The sequence below is a fragment of the Papilio machaon genome, chromosome 7 (assembly GCF_912999745.1).
Source record: "Papilio machaon chromosome 7, ilPapMach1.1, whole genome shotgun sequence".
NCBI classification, from domain to species: domain Eukaryota; kingdom Metazoa; phylum Arthropoda; class Insecta; order Lepidoptera; family Papilionidae; genus Papilio; species Papilio machaon.
The window spans coordinates 1669799-1697484 of NC_059992.1; the positions used below are offsets into that span (position 1 = coordinate 1669799).

Genomic DNA, 27686 nt, shown 5'->3' on the forward strand with positions numbered 1-27686 from the left:
ATTTAACATGTGAAAACCGTTAAAATTTCGTAACAACTATTGAAATGAAAACTGATTGAAATTGATTACGATATTAATATTTAAAAACAAACGACAGATTATATCAGATTACGAATAATAATTATAATGCAATGTTGCTGTAATTGTCCACTGATGAAACAAATGAAAGAATACTTTGTCTTTCATTGTTTGTGAAAAAAATACAGACAGCAATATCTATGTTTCTGAACAGATATTTCGACGTTAATTAAATTCCATCTGTGGTTTTCAAATTTGACTCTACAAAAACGGATCAGAGGCCATAAAAACTGCATCAATAGCTAGCATTTAACAGCAGTAGACGACAGCAACAAAATCTGATGCGTGTACGAGTTGGTCGGCTCGCCTGTTGAAATAACACGACCACACAGAACACAGGAGTCAAATGGAAACTAAAGCATGTGAAAGTGGCTTCTTTGATAAATACTTAAACGATTTCTATTACGAACGAAATAAAAAGTATTTCCTTAATTCGTGAAATTTTATTTCCGAGGCACATACTCGTGTTAGGTTATGTTTTGAATGCGTGTTTTTTTCTTGAGATAATTTTTCATTAATAAAGTTTAGTACACAAGTATACTTTTTAATTTATTTTCATAACGAAACATTCCATGATTTCGCTTGAATACATAGATTAACAGACCATAGACAACAACAGACAGACAACAGACCATAGCCACGGCAGACGTTTATTTGCATAGATTTACCACTAGTTAGACGGCTAGTGGTAAATCAATGGTTGTTTGCGACAAACAGCCACAATCATCAAACATATGCCAAACACCCAATACAAACACCATATTTGTCGAACATTTTTTTAATTTGTGTAGAAAAACTGCAGAATCACTTGTACAAACAGCGAACACCAAACACAAACATGCAAACAATCTAGCGGGCTTTAAAATTGAGATTTGAGCATTACAGTATCTGTACAATATTTTTTTTAATATTTGTTTTTTATCTGTAAAAAAAATGAAATAAAAATACATAGTTATTTATTAATTATTTATTTATAAAATATAGAAAACAATTATTTTATATATATCACCAGTACATAACCATACATTTATTGGACCATTAAATTGTTCTAAGCGATTTTATAACTAAGTACAAATACATTTTAACTCCTTCGTATTATTACTAAAATAAAATCTTTATTGATGAATATATTTCAAATATTAATTACAAATAAAATAATATTTCCAATAATTGCAATAAAAAATATTATAATTTTAAAATTGAACGGCAAGCCGTTACGGCAAGATAGATAAGAAAAACCTCTTTGAAATATAATTTTTAAGGCAAATTATGGCGGCACTGAGAATTATCTAAAAATGTTAATAAATTTCAGAAAAAAAAAACTATAGACATAATTTAATTAAAATTCTTTAAAATGAGGAATCGTCAACATTTTTTTGTATATTTAATTCGTACGCAAAATGGGATCAACTATTTTAGAACCCTCAGTCCGATAATCTTATAAATTGAAAGAAAAAAACTTTAACAATCCTTTAACCCAGATTTTCTGACCTCGTTCTTATTGCAAGGTAAATTATTTCAAAATAAATTGTTAGTAAAAATATTTTTAATTCAGGAAATTATAAGTATTGTCTTTAAGTCTAGAATAGCCATTCTTAAAAATTAAATAAATGTTATAAATTACTATTATTTGAGCACACGTGTTTTTTTTTTCAATAAAAGGCACTTGTTAGAAACATTTTAAAAAATTGTCATGATAACAAGAAATATATATTTTATATAATATATAACTATTTTCGTATATATGTCCTAACATAAAGACGTTTAAAAATGACACAAATCATATAATTGGATTTTCAGTGTAAAAAAAAAAAACCGAAAAAATGTATTGAAAATTCTCTATAGTGAGGAATCGTAAACATTTTTTTTGTATAAAATTTATAACGCTTTGTGTAAAGACATATATCACAGAGCAGTCTCTCAAATATAGATATATTATATATTTATGTTACCAATCACCTAAAAAACAACATACGTATATGATTTACACTAAATTAATTAAAATACAATTTGTCCAATTTACCTCATAAGGATGAAGTACTACCGAAAAATATGTTACAGTGAAAACCGACCTTAACAACATGACCAACATTCAGTCGTATTAACCGATGTATTAACGGATGTTGTATACGGTTTTTACTGTATAACACTCATTTTATATTATTTCTCTTATACAAAAAATGGCGGATGAAATTTTCACAGTTGCTTGTCAATCTGTGACGTATTTGATTCTTTTATTTGGTTGATAAAAAAATTATATAACATTTTTAATCTTAAATATGTCTTATATTCGATTTTATACCACTATCACAATAACTGCGGTTATAACATACAACTAAATATATAAATTGAAACACTCCACTGATCTCTATAAATCTGGACAGGTTTTAACTTAGTTCCAAAATTAAATTGCTAATTGAAGTTACCATGGCGGAAATCAAATAGGCACAAAATACCACATCTTATAGCCTGTCCTATAACTATATCGCTATTCTAACCTTCAAATTAATGCTTACATTTCAAAGGAATTTAAGTTTATAATAATTTATACTCTAAATACAATGAGATAAGGTTTAAAATGACTTATCTCGTGGATCTGAGTTTCCAACGCAGGAATAAGAAGGCGGAGACACGAAGGATGACAAAGATGAGACACAATGCTGCAATATCCAGGGTAATGTCCGCATCCAGCATGTCCAGTTCTTCCAGAGTTGTGTTTGGATCTTTGAAATGACAGTACGTCTGGAAAAAAAACAAATAAATATTACTATGTGACATATTTTATAATGTCTAACATCAGGTATCCCCAAAACATTTTGGACAAGTGACCCCATTTCCCAAAATGAACTGTTATAGACCCCCCATGGCCAAATTACATACTTTTAAGATCAATTATTATTATTCATTCTGACTTAGGTCATTAGAAGACAGAGCTAGAATTAGCAATACTTTAAGTAAGCAAGCCCTATTATTAATAAGGGGTCGATCTTTAGATCTCGTCGACCCCCAAAATCTTAAAGTTTATCTTGTCGTGGTTTATGTAGTCGTAACGTGTCGTGGTTTATGTAGTCGTGACGTGTCGTGGTTTATGTAGTCGTAACGTGTCGTGGTTTATGTAGTCGTAACGTGTCGTGGTTTATGTAGTCGTGACGTGTCGTGGTTTATGTAGTCGTAACGTGTCGTGGTTTATGTAGTCGTGACGTGTCGTGGTTTATGTAGTCGTAACGTGTCGTGGTTTATGTAGTCGTAACGTGTCGTGGTTTATGTAGTCGTGACGTGTCGTGGTTTATGTAGTCGTAACGTGTCGTGGTTTATGTAGTCGTGACGTGTCGTGGTTTATGTAGTCGTAACGTGTCGTGGTTTATGTAGTCGTAACGTGTCGTGGTTTATGTAGTCGTGACGTGTCGTGGTTTATCTTGTCGTGACGTGTCGTGGTTTAACTAGTCGTGACGTGTCGTGGTGTATGTTGTCGTGTCGTGTGTGACAGTGTACACCGTGTTACCTGGTGACACTGCAGCTTGGTACGATTGAAGGAGTATGTAGCGAGTGCGGTTCCCTCGAAGCCGTATCTTATGTAAGAGAGATATGTGATCCAGCGCAAGTACACTGGAATGGCGTTGAATGATACGAAAAATCCACTGAACAACAGGAATGGGACTGACATCACTGGCGCGAGGAATACACCATTCTGAAAACAAGCAAAAGTATAAAATATTAGCCAGTTATATAAACAAATACAAGTAAAAGATGGCGCTTTAATCTAGAAATTGATATTTGAATTTATTAAGTTTTTTAATGTATGGATTATTTAATCTTACTAATATTATAAATGTGAATGTTTAGATGGATGGATGTTTGAAGGTATCTCCAGAACGGCTCAACTAATTTTGATAAAATTTAGCATAGATGTAGAAAATAGCCTAGAAGATCACATAGATCTTTTACTATGTTTTTTAATTTTGCACGGAAAGAGTCGCAGGCAACAGCTAGTTCACCTATAAATGTTACCTATGCTTTTTAAAAAATTGTATCAAAAGGACAAGAAGACGAAAATATAATGCAATTTTCAAGCTATATCATAAAAATTGTTCATTGTTTTATCAACAAAAAATAATTTTCTTTTGCAGAGAGCATCCATTGCTATCCTTATTAGTAAATAAAGTGTTTTTTTTTTATAATACCTGAACGTTCATGGCAGCACCAACAACGAGGCCGACACTCTGCGCTACAAAGGAGATGAGGAGACAGGAGCCGAGGAAGAGAGCGAAGCGCGACCACTCCAGCGGCTGTGACGTCAGCAGGTACACTATCACTACGTAGATCACGCAGAATATTGCCTAAACACAGATTAAAATAAAAATTATTTATTTGACTTAATAAAACATTGTACAAAGTTAAATAAGTGTTGGGAATTCTATTTAGGTATCCTGTAGAGTTCCGCTCTTCCATACAACAACATTATGATTGTAACTTAACTTTGTACAATGTATGGATTATACAAAAACAAAATATAATGAAACAAGTAATGTGTATGTACGTTGAATGTATATGTGAGTACATATCGACACCCCCACCGAATAACCCCGTAATAGGAAAAATAAAAATTTTCAGGAGAAGCAAAAAACCGTATTTCTTTAATAATTATTGTACAAGAATCTTTTAGATACCAAAACATAGCTAATTTTTATAGCTACATTGCATTTAATTTTCATTCATATATTCCGGGCGTATTCTGTGCTATGAAGGAAAAATTATAATACCGGAAATAAAAAAAAGAAATCTGTTTCAATAATGACTTTTTATCTCCGTAATTAACATTAAGAAAAATATAAAAAAAATCACAACGTGTAATAGGACCTTTAGATGCCGAATTTGACGGAAAAGCAAGAACCCGGTAAGAGTGGATTACAGGATTATTCAATGGGAGGGTTGATATGTTCGTACCTCTCTCTGCGTGCGTGCGTGCGTGCATGCGTGCATGCGTGCATGCGTGCGTGTAGATGTGTGTATGTGTGTACGTTAGACATGGGAGCTAAATGCTACATTTGGAAGTATCTCTGAAAAGACATTTGATTGATGAAATCAAATGAATCTTGATGAAATTTGACACAGATTTAGAATGTCTAGAAGAACACATAGACTACTCATAAAGTTAATTTTAAATTCCGCACGGACAAAGTCGCGGGTGACAACTAGTTATAGAATAAATAAATATTTACCTGGAATGGTATATCTGAGACGGTGATAGCGAGATAGTAGGAGCGAAGTGAATACCAGCGATTGAAATGTTCCTTCACGAGTACTGGCATTTCTAATGGAACTGGAAACAATCATACAATTAGTTAAAAAAAAAAGTAAGACATTTTAAAACATATACAAACAAACAAAATCACATTTCTTCTATATATATATATCTTTTTTTAATACAAAATCTAATTATATATATATATATATATATATATATACAATATATACAATTGAAATTATATTTAATTTAAAGTTTTAAAGAAAAAATAAATCAATATTATGCACAAAAGACTTCAAAAAAATATAAAGCAAGACATCCACTGTTTAAAAATAATAAAAACAAGTTCTTTTGTAATACTCACAACTGAGAATGGTGATGGTCATAGAAGTGTACATGAGGAAGAGCATATTGAAGAAGAGGAAGCCGAGGTTGGAGAGCACTTTGGAGCCGTCATCACCGATGTCGTAGTACAAAGCGCCGATCAGAAATCCCACAAGAATGTGCGCAAATAAACGCAGATACATCAGCGTCTGCGCACACAATAAACTCAGTTATAGTTATATATGATCTGTGATAAATAAATTATTATAAAAATAGTCAAACCACGACCATACAAAAGACATACATCAAGTAGAAGATATTCCTCGTATCCTCTTACTCTTCCTATCCTTTTCTCATGTAAAAGGATTGAAATTAGATGGGGATTTGACGGAGAAGGGATTTAATAGTGTCTTTCTGTATGTCCCCGCCTCTGTCAATTAAAGGTCTGTAAGTGTGGATGTCTATGGGCAACGATAACTTTGCTATTTTTTACGAATTCAGGTGAATTTTATTTAATTTGTTAGTTTTTTACCTATCACTTTCAGGTTCCTTTAGTTATTTTAACCAGTAGATTTATCTTTAATTCCAATTCATACAACTCACCCAATCCCTCCTGCTGAATAATAAAGTCCTCTTCAACACGACCCAGAACTGTGTCCATTCTGAGGTGGCGTACCGACGAGGAGAAGCCACATCACCTAGCAAAGCTTCCTCAACATTATCTGGTTTCTCAGCATCCATTTGAACTACGATTGGTTCACCAGCTGAAATAGATTGTTAATTATTACGAGACTAGCTTTTAACCGCGACTCCGTCCGCGCTAAGTAAAAAAAAAATGAAACGGGGTAAAAATTATCCTATGTCCGTTTCCTGGTTCTAAGCTACCTGCCCACCAATTTTCAGTCAAATCGATTCAGCCGTTCTTGAGTTATAAATAGTGTAACTAACACGACTTTCTTTTATATATATAAGATAGATGAGCGATGGCACTTTCTTGTGTCGAAAGTTAACTCAATGTATCATAGAAAAAATTTAGTTGCTAATTTATCTATTGTTATACGCACATCTGACATATTCATAGAGATACATTCACACACAAACATTCCCACACACATACACAAACATACACAACACACACACTCAAAACACACGCGCATACGCAAATACCCACCAAATCTTAAACCCGTATGCAAAAAAAAAACGAATCGTAAAAAAGAAAAAAAAGGAAGTTAGTTATTTCTTTTTTTTTTTGAAAATCATAAATGATTGTTTTTTTTCTTTTGTCACTAAATGTAAAATCAATTTTAATGATTGGGGGAAGGGGGAAGGGATTGTCTCCTGAAACACAGGGCTTTGCCCCTAGTTCAGGAATCAAGGCTCCCACATAATTGTATATATGAGTGTTACAATAAAGCAGTTATTATTATTAAGCAGTTAATTTAGGCCACCGGTCTAAAAGAATAAAGTAATTAAAAAGGAATACCGACTAATTTTAAATAATTGTATACCAATTCAGAATCAATAATTAGAATCAAATATCACCACAAAGTTGAACATACTCGTATTATAAGTCGTTAGCAGGTTACAGGAGTTCATATTGGGACATTTAGAATATCCGCCAAGATTACCCTCCGTCAACTAGGTGTTTATAATTTTTTTTAATTATTTTCAAAACTTGTTTCTAAAGTATTCGGTCGTTAGTCTGTTAAGACACCATCTATATTAATATTAAAAAGAGGAAAGATTTCTTTTGTATGTAACGATTAAACTGTAAAACTACTGGACAAATTTCAAACATTCTTTTTCTATCAGAAAGTTACATTATCACTGAGTAACATAGATTAAAATATATTTTTTTTTAATTCCAAGCGTACGAATTCGCGGGCAATAGCTAATATAAAAGAAATTATTTTTTTTAAAAGCAAATATTTAAATATCTATTAATAGAAATGTTTTCTATTTTTTATTAAAAGCTATTTTAAAAATTTTAATGTAGACGCCAAGCGATTTTAAACTATAGCACGCAAACAATAAGATACATTTTGGTTCATAATAAAAGAAAAGGTACCTACCAATTTAAATTTTTATTTAGCGGCACCGAGAACATTGACCTCTCGGGTCTTTGCTCTGACCCTTTTTATTTATTCCACAAAATTAACATAAAAGGATTTTGTTAATATTTCAATATTTGTTAAGATTTATGTAGGTAGAGATATTTTAAACAATGTATTGTCAAAATAAAAAATAATTTTCTTTCTTCACGTGACACAGAATAATTACCGTTAAAAATACATTGTTTTTTATTATTATTTTTTTTTGTTTTCTAGTACATATATTTTTAAAACACAAAGTTAATATCAAAGGCCAAATTTATCACAAATATGTAAGAGATTTCTTGATTTACGCAGAATAAACGCCGAATATGAAAAAAATGTATTCGATTCAAATTTTCCTTAAAGTATTATTACCCTCCTATAAGTCGGGCAATATCATCGACATCACCTCATATGCCCACTGAGGGTGCCACTCGAGCGAACCTTACATTAGGGGGGATATCATTAATAAATTTAAATAATAAATCCTCACCTTTCCCCTTAGCGATCTCGTTAGCAGCGTATTGTAGTAATCCATTCTGTAGGTTGTTGGTGCCGTTCACCTCCTTGTGGTCATCACTGAACTTCTCCTGGACTTGGGAGAGGTCGTTCTTATTCCACTGTCCGGCTGACTTGAGTGACGACTCCATGTCTTTCTTGTTATTGAAGTCGGGTAACTTGGCATCAGGGAAGGGCATGCCGTTTCTAGATGAAAAGATTTCTTCTATAGGTATCAAAAGATTCTTTCACTGTTGGAAGCTACTTTATCCCGGTTGACATAGGCTATGTATATTAAGAGGGACCCGCGGGCGGCGGGGTTCGCCGCCTGCTTCGCAAGGGTCCCGTGCTGTAGGACTCCCCACGTGTTCCGGGGAGTCCTCGGCGAAGGCCGACGGCGCCTTCTGCTGAAGGCGTCGTCGCGGAAGCAGGGCCCGCCGCATCTCCAGGTGGCGGGCAATCCGCTGACGGGGCCGTGGTGGTGTGCTATTGCGTTCCCACGGCCCCATCACAAGCGGAGAAGGTGGAACACCATTGGGTTTTGGTGAGTATACCCGGCGCCCCTATTGGCGCCGGGGGAGCCTCACTTAACCGCCCGCCCCCCCGAAGGGCGGGCGGTATGCTTAACACATTTCCCAATGTAAAAAATAAAATAAAAAAAAGGCTATGTATATTAATACAATTTTTTTTAATTCTGCGCGGACAAAGTCGCGGTCAATTGTTAGTTTAAAATAGTATTACTTAAAATTTCTGTCATATAAATGTATTCTCGTTTAAGGTTAAAAATATTGGCCGAAATAATTCACGTGAAAAATAATTTATCATCATAATAAAAACAAAAAAACAAAACTATGAAGTATTTCAAACTAATTAGCTATAATTTAATTTAATAACATTAATTATTAAAACAATAATTTTAAATTAATTAATTCTAACAATACTCAATTAGATTTTTAGTTCCTTTGTCAAGGTTATGGAAATATTAACTTAAAAAAAAAACATTTGTAACTCATCTTAATTTCAAATTCAATTCTTTAATACTCAAAATTCAAAATTGTCAAGTTCACTTAACTTCCCAGGAGAAAAAGAACTCTCAAAGTGACTCCACACTATAATTTTTGTATCTTAAAGTGGCAAACGAGAGAGCGGACACATGAATGCGCCTAGTGAAGAAGCAACCGCTGCCCATAGACATACGCAATTGCAGATGTGTTGCCTACCTCTAATCGACGGAGGAAGGGACGCACAAAATGAGAATATTTCCCATTCCTATGCATCGCCCAATCCGAAAAATACACTTCCCCTTCCCATCTTTTCCTTATAAGAAAAGGTTGGGAAGGGAAAGAGGACTAAAATTAAGCTTTCGGTACCAAATTCATCAGGCGAAACGCGGAATTTTTTCCACTTCACGGCTGTCTTCTATAATGGCAACATAAGCCAACGCTACATCAGCGTCTTCTCCTAACTGTCGTATACTGACCTGATGTCATGTTTTCCATTGTCAATAGCGCGCACCAACTTTCCAGTGTTGTCTCCGTACTCTCCACATGACACCTCGATGATGAACGACGCCGGGTTGTGGTACGATGGACACTGTAGCCCCAGGCTGCCCAGCCATTCCACTATATACCACAACAACAATGTAGCAGAAAAACACCAAATATACATATGAAAATCAACAATTACTAAGTTATTACTTATTATAACTTACGACATACAAACCACACTATGACAAGAAATAATATGTTAAGTAAAATGGAGCTTAAAGATAAATAGTTATTGAATCATCATCAGCTCACTATACGTCCCCACTGAGAGGCTCAGAGCCTACCCTAGGTTAGGGGTGACTAGGCCTTTCCTGACTTTAAAAAAAAAAAAAAAAAAAAAAAAAAAAAGGGGTGACTAGGCCATAGTCAACACTGGCCAAGTGCGGGTTGACTTCACACATATCTTTTAATTTCTTCTCAGATATGTGCAGCATCACGATGTTTTCCTTCACCGTAAGAACGTCGGATAAATGTACATATGTAAATCGAAAAACACATTGGTACATGGCGGGATTCGAACCCAGGATATGCAGATTGCAAGTCAAGTGCTACCCCTGAGTCACCGACGCTCAGACGTTATTGAATACTGCCACTGAAACTGCTTACTAAAACTTAAACTTTTCTTTTAAACTCACCCAGTCTCCCAGTGCTGCCCTGATAGACGCATTGTCCATCAGCTAGCGTGTAAAGATGATCAAACATCTCAAACAGACGAGCCGAGGGCTGGTGAATAGTGCAAATAATAGTCCGCCCCCCTCTCGCTAATGTCTTCAGTAACGAGATACACTGGAAACAAGAAGAACTATCCAACCCTGAAGTGGGTTCGTCGAAGAACATGATAGGAGGATTGTTGACTAACTCCAAAGCTATGGATAGACGCTTCTTCTGACCTCCGGAAAGATTTGACGTCATCGTTTTGTGGTGCTCGGAAAGACCGAGTGTCTCCAGGATTTCTCGGATCTAAACAACGAAAATATACTTCAGTATTGGACATATTTTGAAATTCAATTGAGAGCCATTTTTATTTAACATCATGTCAAGTAGTATTGTTCCAACTGCAAAAGTCAACGACATTTAAAGAATTCTAAAGTATCGATGACTTATACAAAAATCTAAGTTGATACAAATTGATACCTCTATATTCAACATTTTCCTGCTATTTTAACCAATCCGCGTTATATATTTAATGAGAGAAACATACAAGCAAATAACAAATTAATGTTACTTAATATAACATCACATTTTCTGAAATCCTGGTAGTACTCACCACTTCATCTTTATCAGTCCTGGTGGTGGCACTAGGCAACTTGAGCGCTGTTGCCACCGACATTGCCTCCTCCACAGTCAGGTTGCCGTGTAGCTGGTTGTCCTGCATAATGTAGCAAGAAAGCTTACGGAAGCTGGACAGATTGCGCTCCATGCCGTTCACCGTGATACTGCCCTCCATTCCTGATGTCCTGGTACAAAAAAATAACAATCATGAAGGCTACAACTGTTTAATTTCGGGTCAAATCAGGAATTCCACCTTGTTTTTTGACTCTTAATATAGCCAAAAAAAATCATAGTTTTTTTTTTACAAGTTGTAAGCACATTATAATGAAGTAGTTGGTATCATTAAATTATAAATTATGCTACCATTATCCCAACCAAAAGGTCATTTAATCAGGTAGTCTTGAGGTCAAATTTACCAATTATCAAAGAAAAAAAACAAAAAATTTTACAAGGCAAGCTATTAATTTTTTGATCCAAATGAGTAGACGGAAATGTCCAGCGAAGGTGTAGAGAAAATCATATCCAACGAAATACATCCCAACAAAATGGCGAGGCAAACTACATTCGTTAAAGAGAATTTACATGGTTATTCTTAGCTTCCACTATTTTTTACCGTATATTTCGTAACAATTTAACTTTAAAAACATATGGTCTTCCCTCACATTAAAATTAAAAATTATATAGATGACAAAAATATTTTAGCACAAGTTTTTCCCTCGTGTAACACCAAGCTAACAATAAAATGACGTTTGTATTCGGTACTACATATTATTCAATTAATTTCAGCATTACGTTGTTACTGTATCCAGCCACGTGGAAAGCTATTTGTTATTTTTTTTAGTTACATAAAATTACGATACAATCCGACAAGACGAAGGAAACTGACATAGTTACTATCAATGTTGTGGTAGAAATAGGGTACCTAACTATGTCAGCAAGCGATAGTGAACAAGTGAAATATATTCTTACATACGAGTATATATCCTACAAATTATAACATAGTAATTATAATATACCTCAAATTAAAGTCATTATTATATTATATTATCATATATAATTATTACATTATTATATTATCTAGACTTTTTCTTTTTTTAATTGCGCGCCGACGGAGTCATAGTCGCGCGGAGTTAATAAGTAGCCAATGTGTTCTCCCAGACTATGATCTACATCTATGTCAAATTTCATCGAGATTCGTTGAGCCGTTCTTGAGATACCTTCAAACAAACATCCATCCATCTATCCAAACATTCGCATTTATAATATTAATAAGAAGTAAGATCACCATATAAATAACGCTCAATTATGTATTCGAAAATATTAAAATAAAACTAAAGCAATAATAATATCAATTCAGTAAAACTGAATAACGATTATATTGCTCGCATTACTCATATGTTGGCAAATTAGTTTCTTTGTATATGTTAATGTTTATAATTTTTCCCCAAGGTCGCGGAACAGGTAACATAGCAATGGACCGGTAACCTTAATATTCTGCTCATATATGGAAATAATATAAGTCTTTCAATACTAGCAAGGAAATAAACGATACACGTAAACTCAAGTCCGTTTAATTTTTCTCATGAATATGTAAAAAAATAAAAAAAAAATTGTAAACTTTATTTTCCAATTGCATTTATGACTTTGGACATTAGAAAAATAGTCTAAAATTCCAAAAAATTATACTTATATCGTACTTAGATGCAAAAGTTAGTATCGATGTTTGTTACTACGCATCGCCAAAACGACTTAATCTTGCTTAAATTTGGCACAAATGTAGAACATAGTCTGGAAGAACACATAGGCTTCTTACTAAGTTTTTTAATTCTGCGCGGATGTACGACCAAGAGTTAGTAATTTATAAATAACCAACTTTAAAATAACCTCAAAGGTATAATTAGAATTGCAAATGAAATCGCAGTGCAAGCAAAAATCTCATTTAAAAAAGGAAAAACTTTTTTTAGATTACAAACCTTGCCCTGTGTCCTCAGAACATACCTAAGTTTCAACAAAATCAGACCAGCTTTTTGGACAATCTAGGGACACTATACAATAATATTATTTTTTACAGACTTTAATATTACAATTATTTCAAGATTAAAGTTTAAATTTTACTTCCGACAAAACCTCATAATAGAATAAATTTATATCACAAAAATAAACGAAGGAATAATTCAGAAAAATAATATTACTTCATATTTAAATATGTACTTCCTTGGCATTATTGCCCGAACATGATTTAAACCAGTTCGACAGCTACGTCAGACTACCGGGTTGCCTAATTAATATATTTATGGTAATATTTTTGATTCATCGTCATTAAAAGTAAATCAAGAAAAAAAAATACAAGCAATTTTAGCTTGGCAGTATACCAATGACGAATTTCCACCATCACCTGCTCTAGTATACTAGACAAGTGGCCCTAGTATTTTATTGTAAAGATAACGCTATTAAAAATTGACATTTTTAATGGCCCTTTTAAGGCACGTAACCACAAATAACTAGCGAAAGGCAAAAGAAGAAAGGCGCGAGTAAGGTACAACACTAATCAAATAAATCAAAATCTAGTATGTCATGCCAAATTATTTGAAGTTAAGAAACTTCTTCAGTCAACTGCACAAAACACCTTAGGGAACTTACAATATTGTCTATCATAGTTCATAACCTATTCAGAGAAATGAAACAAAGATGGACATTATATAAAGAAAAAACTTTCTCAGACAATGGTCTTTGTTATTTATTTATTAGTCATCGACATACATACGATATACGTCAAAGCAGAGGTTTATAACAAACCACTACAAGCACTACATACGTACAAAGTACCCAGACATTCTCATTATGTATATGAAAGTAGTACCTACCCGTAAACCACGAACATCTATGTAAGTGTACGGTATTGCAGCAAGTGGAAATTTGTAATGTATTCATACCCTGGGATTGACGTCAGTACAGAGCATATTTATTTGTGTATAGCCTAACCAGAAATATAAAAACCCTCGCTAACCAATTTATTTGCACACATTAGAAAGTGATGGACGTAATAATGAAGCCGATTGAAGCACTAGTAAACCAGGATTCTTTGTTAGGATATTTATTTAAATAAACTTTTGTCTCCGTTTTACTGTAAGGAATGCGTGATGACAATATGTTTTATACAAGTGTTGCGACAGTGAAAACCCATAGTAAGACTAAATGTACACTTTGGACGTACTTGCTTGGAATGCCATTATTCAAAAGTTCACAACAGCTTAGGTCGCTTTAGTTATTCGATTAAGCCTCATATATTCGAGTAGGAGTATAATTTCACTACACTTTATAGTACTCCTTATTTTTCTAACTGATGTATAGATATTTGTTAATATGCAACTCCACGACGGTAGTAAGAATCTGTATGAAAGGAACATAGATAGATTTTTGTGTCATATCATCGGTTACTAGCTGAGTGTTAATTTCGCGAATGAAGTCGCAGGCGACAGCTAGTTTACCAAAACAAAAGCTCATTTGAGGTTACATACACAAGTCGTGTTGCGAAGTAGTTACTAAGATGTCGACGTGCGGTTTCGCAAGTGCTGTATGCAAATCTGCGACTATAAACTCGGAACGTAAGCGATCTGCGCACGCGCTGGTACGTGTGAGCAAATTGTACTGGATTAAAGAGGTCTTTCCTGTATGAAACGATGCTCTAGAACTACTATCTGCTAAAGTAAGCTTTGATCTTTAGCATCAGATTTTGCAATGCAAGACTTTATCATTTGCAATCGAATTACAATCAAAATTAGTGTAAAATCGAAGTCATTAAAGCTAAATAAAGGCAGTAGTTTTCGATTCCAAATAAAATTTTCCTTTTGTATCATAATGAAATAAATAGGACATTCACCTGACACTGAGGATCTTAACACACAAAACTCGTTCTCCGAGATACATAATTTTAGCAACCCAATCAAAATACACGCATTACAAATATAAAAGAATTACAGCACTTCATCGTATTCCGATTTCTTGTTTAATTTTACCAATACTAGCTATCGCCCGCGACTTCATCCGTATGGAACTAAAAAAAAATAGAGTAGACAATTCCATGCTGTAATCTATGTCTGTTACTATATTCAATTAGATCTGTTCGCTGTCTTTGAGGTTACGTTATCACATACTTCGGCATTTTTAATATTAGTAGATAGTCATATTTTCCAGTATTTAGATAACTTTAATAGGACTGCTAAACTGACTACAATATTTCATAATATGTTTACATTGACTAGACAGTTAGGTAGTGAGAAATAACGTGCTATCCAACCGGATCCTAGCCTTATCAGAAGACATAGTAGGTCACGAGATCGTAGCGCCTTTGACGCATTCCGACCTATGATTGCTTTACAGTCTAACCAAGTTATATTTATTGACACCATACATTTTAAAGTACCAAATATAGACAAAAAAACCTAGTCCTTAGTCCTCATACGCACAGTCGCTTTTTATAGCGCGTTAATTAAACGTTCAAATAGAACTAATGCATTGCAACATAAATGTTCATACAGTAGCGCTTTTCAAACGTGACGCTTTTTTATCGCGCCGTATTGCAGTGTCAGCGTTGGACGAACGGAACAAGAGCGATTTTAAAACGTACGTCACTCGAGAGCTGCCAACATGAAATTTTAACGCGGCGTGTAAAAGCGCACGTACGTAGCTCTTAAAGTAAATAAAATTTCGATCCATAGCTTGCAGTAGATTATTTAGAAGTATTTAATTGATACCGTGGATAAGAAACACCTATACAAAAACATAATTATCTTTGTCTATTTCAAAGAGAACGAAAGTAACGACAGTATTTTGTGAGTTTTTAGAAATGTCAGATTATCAAGTCAAAAACATTTTTCATAATAAATGCACATCTTATCAAATTTATTTCCTTCCAACAAATGTTATTCTAGTAATTATCATTTACTCTATGGACATAAAACATTACTAACGTAAAAAATATATTACATCACTGCTATAGAAGTAAGCACTGGATTTTCTAACTACATACATACCTATACGTATTCTGTTTTCCTAATTCAGCAAATATTTATATCAAATACGTTGAATTCATACGTCTTATAACGTTTTTAATTTCATATGGTCGATGTATACGCAATTATTTAACGTAACACAGGACAGAGGAATCCATTGTTTGCAAATTCCTCGCTCTGTCGGTTCACGAGCTGTGTAAAGGAAACTGCTTGCAAACAATAGCCTCTTGAAATATTTCACATATAATTTTAAACCATGAAATATCACAACATTATAGTTATGTTAGTGTTATGTTTACTGGGTTTTTCCCACTGAATTTTTTTTTTCAATGGTTTGGTATATTTTGTTGGATCTATCTTTTGCAGCTTTCCTAACGTTTAAAATTTGCCTAATCTTACTATTATTATAAATGCGAAAGTTTAGATTAATGAATGGATGTTTGTTAGAAGGTATCTCCGGAACGGCTCAACAGAACTTGATGAAATTTGACACAGATGTAGAACATAGTTTGGAAGAACACGTAGCCTACTTATGATGTTTTTATTAATTCCGCGCGGACGGAGTCGCGGACGACAGCTAGTAAGTAAATAAAACTCGCCCATTCCTCTTAAATCTCTATAAAAAAATCTTGCTAGACAATTATAAAAGCAAATTTAGAATCAATTTTAGGTATTGAATTCAAATTATTAATAGCTCAATAATAATAACAATAAAGCCATATATTTCCATACAGATAAACACAAAATTTAAAAAAAAATGTACAAAGTAACTTCTATTTGCAATATCAAAAATAAATAGCTTTGTTTGCAATAAATAAGGTCATAATTGAATAAACTGATTATCATCATCAAGCGAATATACGAATCAGTTTCAAATTTCATGTCACACAAAACATGCAAATATGGCGTTTAGAATTATCGAGAAACTAGACAAACCATATTGAGGTTCACGGAAAGTAGAACGAGCTACGTAGAACGATGTCAATAATATGACACAACATAAGGTAATTACACATATCTATATATATATATATATAAAAGAAAGTCGTGTTAGTTACACTATTTATAACTCAAGAACGGCTGAATCGATTTGACTGAAAATTGGTTTGCAAGTAGCTTAGAATCACGAAACGGACATATAATAATTTTTACCCCGTTTTCTATTTTTTATTCCGCGCGGACGGAGTCGCGGGTAAAAGCTAGTATTCACATAAATCAACTTTATTACATAACACAATAATCAATTTAATTGTCCATCAATTAATTCAATATATACATGGTATGAAAAACGTAGATTTAAATCGTTTATATTTTAACCATAGAAAAAAACTTTATACGTAGTTTTGAAGGTCACAATGAAATTCAATTTACTATTTTAGAATTGTTACCAATTCCTTCTATAAAAATAAATCTGAACACATAATTATACTAATATTATAAATGCGAATGTTTAGATGGATGTTTGTTTGAAGATATCTCCAGAACGGCTCCATAGATCTCGATGAAATTTGGCATAGACGTAGAATAGAGTCTGGAAGAACACATAGGCTACTAATTACGTTTTTTTATTGCGCGCGGACAGAGTCGTGTGAGACAGCTAGTGTACCATACAGCCTTACAAGTGGTAACTGTGAGTAATCATCGCAAAAAAATGACAAAACAACCGACTTTATGACGGCCTCATCTCTACGTTAAGAGAAAGTTTAAAAATACGTTAGTCAAAGCAAGAGCGTGAGAGGTTTGAATTTCTAATAATACAATATTTGAAATGCGAATTACTAACTCTATCCATTTTCAGTGAAGTTTTAGAAAAGGTGATTGGAGAAATTATTGACAGGTACGTAAAGTTTTTCGCGGTTGTTTTTATTCAATAAGGAATAGTCAATTTTTTATTTTATCAAAATTTACTCGGCTCAAAGAGAAGTACGTAAAACAATTACGAAATACATGAAATTAAAAACTTTGTTGTGGTTTTATAGACACTGATCCAATGTTGCAAGCGTAAAAAATTCCATGAAATATAAAATGTTTTATGTAGGTATTTTTATGAGTGAACCGGAAATTAAGCTGATGAGCAAAAACCACAGCATAATAATAATTATTTTTATGATATAAATAAATCATACATGTTTTTTTAATAAAATCTTATTAATATTATAAATGCTAAATTGGATGGATGTTTGAACGTATCTCCAGAACGGCTCAACGGATCTGGATGAAATTTGGCATGAATATAGAACATAGTCTGGAAAAACACATAGGTTACTTATTACGTTTTTTTTTAATTTCGCGCAGACGGAGTCGCGGACGACAGCTAGTGTAAAATAAAGTTTAATCAAATTTTCTAAGACTTTGATAATAATAGTAAGTATTAGGCGATGTTAAATGTTATTTAACATCAAAGTTATGAATTATACAGTAAAATTCCACGGTATGGTTTAAAGTTTAAAGTGTTTTCCGTCAGCGCGGATTTAAAAAAACGTTATAAGTAGCCTATGAGTTCTTCCAGACTATGTTAAACATTTGTGCCTAATTTCACCAAAATGCATTGAGAAGTCCCGGAGATACCTTCAAAAAAACATCCATCTAAACATTCGCATTTATAATATAAGTACGATAACTTCGCTCGCTGAACACTAAGTACCAGGCATTCATAAATATAAAGAATATATACTAACTTGTATCCAGTGAGAATGTTGAGTAGCGTGGACTTGCCGGCGCCGGACGGACCCATGATGGCCGTCAGCTCGCCGGACCGCAGCCGACCCGACACGGACTTCAGAATTATTTTCTCATCTGTAGACAATAAAAACATTTTTGATGCTTCATTCCTTCCAAAAATATAGTGATATTTCAAACTCTTTGAAAAACATAGACATTTTTCTCTACGTATAAAACTACAGTCATTTAGCAACTTTATCAAGTTGCTCATATGTAAATACTCAACTTAAAAGGTCATGGTCTTACTACCCTGTTTGTCAGTAGTACATTGCGTTAATGAATTGCGCATATAAGTCCAAGTTCTCAAGCACCTAAGAACACTTCTGAACCAAAAGAAAACAAATATCAAATGGTTCTCAAATATAAATACAATCTCTTATCGTCTGTCGCATCTTATAAATAAGGTTGACAATAACTTGTATTAACTTATTTTTATATGTGCATAATATTAAAATGTTGTGCATTCATATTTCTGTACAATGCGTAGAATATTCCCGCGGGAAAACCCACTAGTTATTATGCATCATAACATTATAATGTATTCCGCTACACGACATTGGGAAACTATGTCGTTCGTCACAAGATATTTTGGAATTGTTTGTTAAACAACTTAAGCATTTTACACCAAACGACACCAGAGAAAAGAAGTATAGATATAATACGTGACATCAAAATTTATTTCGTTTGGATTGAATCGACAAAAATACAACCCGTCCTTGTAAAAAAGTACTCTACCAAGTAAACCTAAAAAAATTAAAAGCCATACGGATTTAAAATTTAAATAGGTACAGTATATCATACGTTGACCAATAACTTGATAAGGCCTAAATATATATAAAAAAGTCGTATTTAAATTTTTGTACCAGTCATTTGAAACGTAAAATAATATAATTTTTTCAACCAATTTGCTACGCTTCCTCTGAAAAAACCCTATTTACACACATTAAAGTAAACCATACTTAATTTAAAACAATAGATGTATTAGATAGGGCATTGTTAATATGGCAATGAATCAAAATGTAAAAACACAGAGGTTTGTGATATCGTGTGAGTTGGTTCATAGGTCAAATTCCACTTCCCGTTGTGCGTGCAACAACGATAATGTACACAGTGAGTTGCTCTAATGTTCCTAACGCATAAAACATGAGTTCTCATTGACGAACTTGTGTAAAAATATATTTGTCATCTCTTATACCCTTATTGAAAAAACGGAGACAACCATCTATATATATAAAAGAAAGTTGTGTTAGTTACACCATTTATAACTCAAGAACGACTGAATCGATTTGACTGAAAATTGGTGGGCAGGTAGCTTAGAACCAGGAAACGGACATAGGATAATTTTTACCCCGTTTTCTATTTTTTTTTATTCCGCGCGGACGGAGTCGCGGGTAAAAGCTAGTATTTTAATAAAAGTGTTATGTGCAGTGGAAATTCAAAAAAATATATGTACATTTAAATTGTTACAACTTGTACGTGTTGAGTTATTATTTACAACTTTTTCACAATTTTAAGTAAATAGGTAACGTATAAAGAAAAAAGAATTAAAAAACATACAAACTGTCCCAATAGCTATAGCTACAAAACACTAAATCGATCACAGATATTTACAGAATCCAATAAACGGCTAATTAGGACAGAGGAAAATGATAAAACAATACTATATTCACACGAATAATTACGCAGCCGTCCTTGCCTTCAGCTGTTGTGACGACAGAGACGATAAGATAGGAAGCGACGGAATCTGTGTAAACAATGGAAACCAAATACATAATACGGAATAGAGATGAACTTCGCATTTACACTATTAAGACTTTAGTTATCTTTAAGTGTTGAAGCAAAATAACATGAGATCTAAGTCAAGTAAAGCATGCCTATAAAAATTTAAATAAGTTGAAACTAAATGTGAAGGTACACTGCCTAAACACTAACCACTTGTATCAAACAATTAACATCACTTTGTCTTTAAAAAAATTTCAGTGATAAAAGCCTTGAACCAAAGCAATGAAATAAAGAGCCAAAGACCATGAACTATTTCATATTTTCGTTGTTTAATTGCATCCATTTCCTCAAATCGTCTCAATAACATACCGTACTAGGTAACAAAGTGTACGTGTTTCCTTTAAATTTTTCCTCTTGACATTAACTTTATATAAAGGTTTAACCACAAAAACGGTTAAAGGTTATATAAATACCTTTAACCACTTTAACGTCATACATACGGAAGTTACGAAGAAGTTATCATACGAATCGAAGTAATTTAACGATTACTTAAACAGTTGCTCAGTGTAGATTTATCAAAACAAATTTACCCTGAGGGGTCCCCTAATAACCACTTAACGACTTAATAACTGTACTTAATCTTAAATTAGTATTTATGTCTTTGAATAATAATTATAGAGGAAAAATTATTATTACAGCAATCAACGTTTATCGATAGGATATTATTAATAAAAGATAGGAAAAAAACTTGGTAAATTTAAACAATTATTAAGAAAACACTTGTTAAATTCATTGTAACCATCTAAGTAATGTAAAGCGAGTGACCTGCAGTCAAACTGCGTAAGCAGTTTTGCGGGGCATGTAATATTTGAAAGTATAACTGTGTAAGTGTAAATTTTCCAAAATAAATAAATAATAATAAATAAAACAGAAGCAACAGCTATAGCGTAGATAGGCATTTTAATAAGCTAGCGCGTACCATCTTTCGATATCAGCAACAAGTAGAATCGTGGTCAAGAGGTAGTTAAAATTAAGGATAATAAAAAAAGTAATAAAGTTTGAATAATTTAACGATTTGTCGAAGTAATCCGTCTTCAAGGATCGATTTGCATTTCATCAGCCGTCATCCGCTAGCAATGTTGATTAAGGCCGGTCGCGACCTTACTTTATCTAAGAGTATGTTCCGCCTCGTAAGCTCTACCCGATAATTGCACTGATAACTTTCAATAATTCACATCTAACTAATATTATAAATGCGAATGTTTAGATGGATGGATGGATGTTTGTTTGAATATTTATACATCAACTAGAATACTAGTTTTCTGACATTTTTTTTTTATTCCAAGGTGGCAAACGAGCAAGCGGCCACCTGAATTCGCCGAAATAGCAAAGCGTCCCCTGCCCATAGACATCCGCACTTGAAGATGCGTTGCCATAGACTTTATTCTCATCAGTATACCGCGAGTTTTGACAAAACACATGTATAAAACACATCATAAAATATGATAAGAACAGAAATCACAATATATTTCCATACAGGTTATTCTCCTGTGCTGAGGATTAGTTTCGAAAAAGCTTCCATATGGAATGTCAATTTAGTTCATATACTAATTAAATTCAAGTTGATTAATTTCAAGGTGAAAATGTGTCGTCATTGTTAATTAAATTTATCAGATGATAAGAAACGGTAACTGTTATCTCAGGCATGACCAAGAAAGAAAGTAATTCAACTGAAATAAAGGAATTCTAGATATGATTATTTTAGTGACGAAGTAACAATATCTTTGAAGAAGAAATAAGAAGGAAAGATTAGAGAAATTTTAATTATATTATTTTAATTTATTTAAAAAAAAAATAATCATTTTATCAATTGATTTTTAACATAAAGTAAAATAATACTGTCTACACTAATTTTTTTTAAACTTAGTAATTTTATCGCAACAATTATCGACGTAATCGTACGTAAGACGTTTAAGTACCTTTTTGTACAATTTTATCTTATTTGCTTTTATAACGAATTTGTCCGCGTGGAAAATAAAAAAATATTAGTAGGTGGCCTATGATAGTAACCTATGTCTGTACCAAATTCCAATAAGATGTGTTCAAACATTACGAAATTATCGAATAAATATATAAATCAAACAAATTCCTCGTTTCGAATCGAGTAAGAAAAAGGCTGTGAAATATTGTCCTAAACGCTATTACACTTTGAGACCAACTTGTGTGTACGGAATTACAGGTGTATTGCAAAAAACTTAGCGATAAGCGGTCAACATCCTTTCGTAATCAATAAATATTTGCGGTGAACACATGTACCAAGATAAATGACACTCATATATTCATCAACTGATAAAGATCCAAAAATATCGATTTTACGTAGGTAAGAAGATATTCGATTTTACGTAGGTAATAAGATTTCGAAGGATACAATATTTTAATGATTATCAATAAATTTTAATGAATATTTAGAAGTAGAGAAATGTAAAGTTATCATTTAGTTACGTTATACCTTTTTAACCTAAGAGTTACTAAGATTATCTTGACATAATTAGCTTACTAAAATGTTCTTATTCATTTCCTTCGCCGTGAAATCAGGTGGGATAAAACTGGCCTTCTATCACCTTGCCTGCCTTTCGTAAGATCGTGGTATTTCGACAAGACTTATTCGAAAACAGATATTGATATCGCAAGCTCTACTGTTCAATACTTATAAAAAAAAGGCATTCAATTAGGCGGAAATCAACTAAGACGACTTATAATTAGAACAGCATGTAATAATTAATAAATACAGAATACAGTTAAAAGATTGACAAAACGTTTTGCAATGTAATTGCGAAAGATTGCAGTTAGCATGCAATTGCACTCGGCCGTGTCTTGTTATTAGAGCTACGGCCAATTAACTGAAGAGCAAAGGGCGGAGCAAATACTTCACCACAAAGTCCTAAGCGTTTTTGCTAGTAATAAGAAGTTATTATTTTAAACATTATAATTATAACAGAAATAATCTAATATATAAAATTCTCGTGTCACAGTTTTCGTTCCCGTACTCCTCCGAAACGGCTTGACCGATTCTCATGAAATTTTGTGAGCATATTCAGTAGGTCTGAGAATCGGCCAACATCTATTTTTCATTTTTTTTTAACTGCGCACGGACGGAGTCGCGGGCGACAGCTAGTAACTTATAATTATAATTTGCCTTTAAAAGATAATTTTTTACATAATCACTTATTTACTTAAAAAGAAACAAAAGATGTGTTTGATTTTAACTCTATGTGTTCTAATGTAAAATTACAATACATTTATCTGAAATTTAAACTTTTTTTTTGTCTTCTCATTTGAATTTATATAATTGGTTTTTTTATCTATCTAGAAGATTGACTTATTTGCATTTAATTCACCAAATGGCTGATAATTACGTCCAGTTACGGTCAATCAAAAACAGTGATACACGCATGTTCGAGGTAAAACCACAGATAAACTGGTGAGCACAGATAAAATAAATACTGCCTTGACAGTTCCGCCAAGGATGTTTAGCTCCATAACACGTCATGACTATAATGAATAAATTATTTCTCATCATTTATTCCATAGAAGAAATAGAAGCATGGAAGTTAACTGGTTTTTATATTAATAATTTTTTTCGTTGGAAACAATCTTAACTAATTGTAGTTATGTAAAAACATTCAAACAAACATTACACTTATAGTACACAGTAAGGACTATAACAGAATTCCCGAGTTTCCACATCTAATACAGAAACAAAAATGTTATTCAACTTTGGTAAAAAAAGTTTTATATAAAATATTCCACACACACGAAGCGACGTAATGGAAGTTATTTAAGTTCTTTACAAATAACAAAAAAAATACTTTGAAAGGTAAAGGTCGGTTTCCACTGCGGAAACACTTGCAAAAAAACATATTGATCTATGGATGTATGACAATTTTTCTGTAGAGCAGAATGACACATTTAGAATATAAATTTTGATTACTAAATAACAATAGAAACAGTGATAATCAGATTGTTTTTATCTGTTTATCTTTTATCAGTTATCGGCTTAGCGACAAACGGATTAAATACAAAATAATATAATTCTATAGACGTCAGTTTGACTAAAAGGGAATGGATACATGGACATATGAATTTACGTAAAACATAAATCTTACTTCTTACTAATCTTATCTTACTAATATTATAAATTCGAATGTTTAGATGGATGGATGTTTGTTTGAAGGTATCTCCAGAACGGCTAAACGGATCTCGATGATCAACATTATAGGCTTTACTTTTTTTAATCCTGCGCGGATGGAGTCGCGGGTGACAACTAGTTGAGCATAAATCTAAAAATTAAAATAACATCTTATTTACACTAGATTTAATTGTAAGCCAATCAATCGACAACATTCCCGAAAAATCCCCCATTTAAAAAAAAAAGAAAATTCTATACGAGTTTTTGATTATCAGAATTGGGACTTGTACATGCATAAAACATTGCCCAAAGTTTCATGTACAAAAGTATCTCATAAATGTAAAATAATTTGTACCAACTGTTGATAACGAACCTGTGACCTACTGATTGAACCACCAACTCTTATATTACTGAACTATCTTAGCCAAATACTTATATTGAAAACGCCTTTACAGACTAAATAAATGTACAAGTAAAGTTGATTACTATTCACTAATACATTAATTAACATACATTTTATCGAAAAAAAAAAACAACACAATCATTCCGATGTAACTAGAATTGAGGTCATTAAATATCACATTTAACAGCAAAATAATTAAGACATCGTTAAGAATCTTTAACAATTAAAGATTAGTAACTACAGAGACAATAAACAACAACTTAGATTAAAAAAGATAATAATTCTTGAAACTTACTGCTTTTTCTTCCTTCATGCACCCTGTACATAAGGTCTGTGAAAGCCAAGTCCACTGGTGGTCGTTTCGGCAAGTGCGTTAAGGTCTTGTGTTGCGCTGGTGTAATGGTCACCTTGAGGCTCCCCTTCCTGTTGGAGAGAATGGGTTTAGTATCCACTGGCCCCGCAAGGCTGCTATCTTTGTCCACTTTCATGATTGGATTTACACAATGGGCGACAAACTAAACGAGCATGCCCCAACGTCACAAAGGAGTTATGATTGCAGCGCGAAACACGACCGATTCAACGCACATTCGCGCACTGACTGATCGACATGCGCACGAAGTGGTGCGCGCGCGCAGCTCTTGTTCTGTATAACCTGAAGTCGCGAAGAAGCGACTCGTTGTCAATTTGTTGTTGAACTTTGAGCCAGTCCTGTCATTTGTTCAAGTAACATAACTGGAAACCATGTTTTAGAACTGCGATATGTTTTTTTGGTTCAATATTTTTTTTTTGGAACTTTTTAAATGCCAAGAACAAGTTAATTGATTGATGTAAAAAATTTAAATAACAAAATTAAAGTCGGCGAACCAAAACAAAATTATTTGATACCTTTTGGGCCGTAAATTAGCATAAAACCAAGTAAGAAAAATCCACCTCAATTTAAAGATAAACATGAAATAATTTTTTTTCTTTATTTTTAAAAAATATTATAAAAATATTTGATGAAGGTGCAGTGTTGAGTTATAATGTATTTTAACGTTATTGTTATTTGAGAGTTAACATTGGAAGAAGTCTTCCGCTTGTTATACTATTAACATAGTCAAAACCTGTTTTAACAGAAAAAAAAACTAATGACATTCAATCGTATTAACTGATAAATTTTCATCTCCTCAATCTCGTCCCACTTACGTAGGGTTGGTGCATTGTTTCAGTCCTGCAAATATATCTGTATGCCCTTATCTCCATTGTCACCCGCTTTTTGATAATGCCATCTTTCTTGCAATCCATCCATCTCTTCCTAAGCCTAAATCATATTTGCATACTCTTCTTGCCTCTTCATGCTAACCTTTGACTTCTCAATTTTATAACCAATATTGAAATTTATAATAATGAAATGTATTATTGTGTTCAGCTGAGATCTATTGTACAACTATACAGTTTTGTTATCAATGTCTTTTTAAGTGGATTTTTTATTAACAATTTTACAAAAATATATTTCTAAATAAACAAAAGTGTAAAATTCAAAAATTAAGACATCTAAACTACAAATCACATAACATGACAAACTAGTTTTGTTTGAACTTAACTTCTTATAAGCTATGTGTGTAAGCTAAATATGATCAACTATTAAAATATAGCAAATTAAGTAAGAAAAAAAAAGTATAATTTAAAGAACAATAATAAAATAAAATAATAAATCTAATTAATTTTACCATATGACACTCCTGGAAAAATACCAATCAAACGACACACTCATCAAAATTGGTTCAGTCATTTAGGCTAGTCAGAAAAAATTTACATACATACAAATTATATACTTAAAACCTATATATCCACAAAAACACTACCCTACATCAGTTAGGTAATAAGTGATGGAATAGTTGTTCCTAATTATAATAACATTACATTGTAATTCATACTAAGAAGTGGGGAGGACTGTAACACTTTCTAATTCACATACAGACTTCTATAATTAAAAAAAGATAAAATCATCAAAGTAGCTGACATGATACGATAGAAAATATGTTTTAAATGCGAATAAATGGCCCGGGACCCAGAAAGCGATAAGGGAAATCTTATTTATCTTACAAAGAGGTCAAACGAGATGTCTGCAATGAACGACGTACTTATTTAATTGAACACAGTTTACCTTAAATTGTTTAAAATATACACGTTGTCCATGGCAAATGCTGTAGAACCATAAGTGTAACAAAGAAACTAAAGGTAAATCAATATTACAACGAATTGTGATAATAAATTGTAAAAAGAAACAATGTTTATGTCCAATCAATTAGTTTTTTTTTTGTCAAATATAAATGTCAAAATGACAAATTTTGCAACATTACGGATGGCTCAAAGAGCATATACGGATAACTGTGTCCACGGGGTGCATAGACATACACAGGAATTGCCAGTTTTATTTTCTGAAATCATCTTTATTTCAAACAGATTTGGAGCAAACTTGTTCATTTTCTCCACAGTATCGCGAAAAACAACTAATAATGACTAAGTTGATAAAATATAGTTAACATATAAGAACATATATCAGGAAATAACAAATATAAATCATTCTGGAACCTAAAACT

General features: G+C 32.8%; 1 protein-coding gene across 2 annotated transcripts; it reads right to left on the minus strand.

The window, feature by feature from the left end:
- Positions 1–1975: 1975 nt before the first annotated feature.
- LOC106710066 (ATP-binding cassette sub-family G member 1) lies at positions 1976–27396 on the minus strand. 2 transcript variants are annotated; one of them, XM_045678820.1, is made up of 13 exons: positions 27251–27396; positions 25400–25527; positions 18748–18865; positions 11053–11242; positions 10421–10745; positions 9719–9860; positions 8234–8445; positions 6251–6411; positions 5688–5856; positions 5298–5398; positions 4260–4415; positions 3581–3766; positions 1976–2820 (listed from the first exon to the last, which is right to left on the minus strand). In XM_045678820.1, the coding sequence occupies exons 1-13, from the start codon at positions 27280–27282 to the stop codon at positions 2662–2664; spliced, it is 2079 nt and encodes a 692-aa protein (XP_045534776.1). In that variant the 5' UTR covers positions 27283–27396; the 3' UTR covers positions 1976–2661. The 2 variants fall into 2 exon arrangements, with proteins under 2 accessions (XP_045534776.1, XP_045534775.1); XM_045678819.1 differs by lacking the exon at positions 27251–27396 and having other exon boundaries at positions 25400–25740.
- Positions 27397–27686: the final 290 nt, after the last annotated feature.

What these genes read in the sequence shown, in the direction of transcription:
- LOC106710066 (XM_045678819.1), bottom strand. Translation starts at nt 25,592, where the DNA reads ATGAAAGTGGACAAAGATAGCAGCCTTGCGGGGCCAGTGGATACTAAA. An exon ending in AACATTCTCACTGGATACAA is followed by an intron (nt 11,243 to 18,747) that starts GTTAGTATATAT and finishes TTTTTGTACCAG; the next exon opens with GACATCAGGAATGGAGGGCA. An exon ending in CGAGATCGCTAAGGGGAAAG is followed by an intron (nt 6,412 to 8,233) that starts GTGAGGATTTAT and finishes AATCTATTTCAG; the next exon opens with CTGGTGAACCAATCGTAGTT.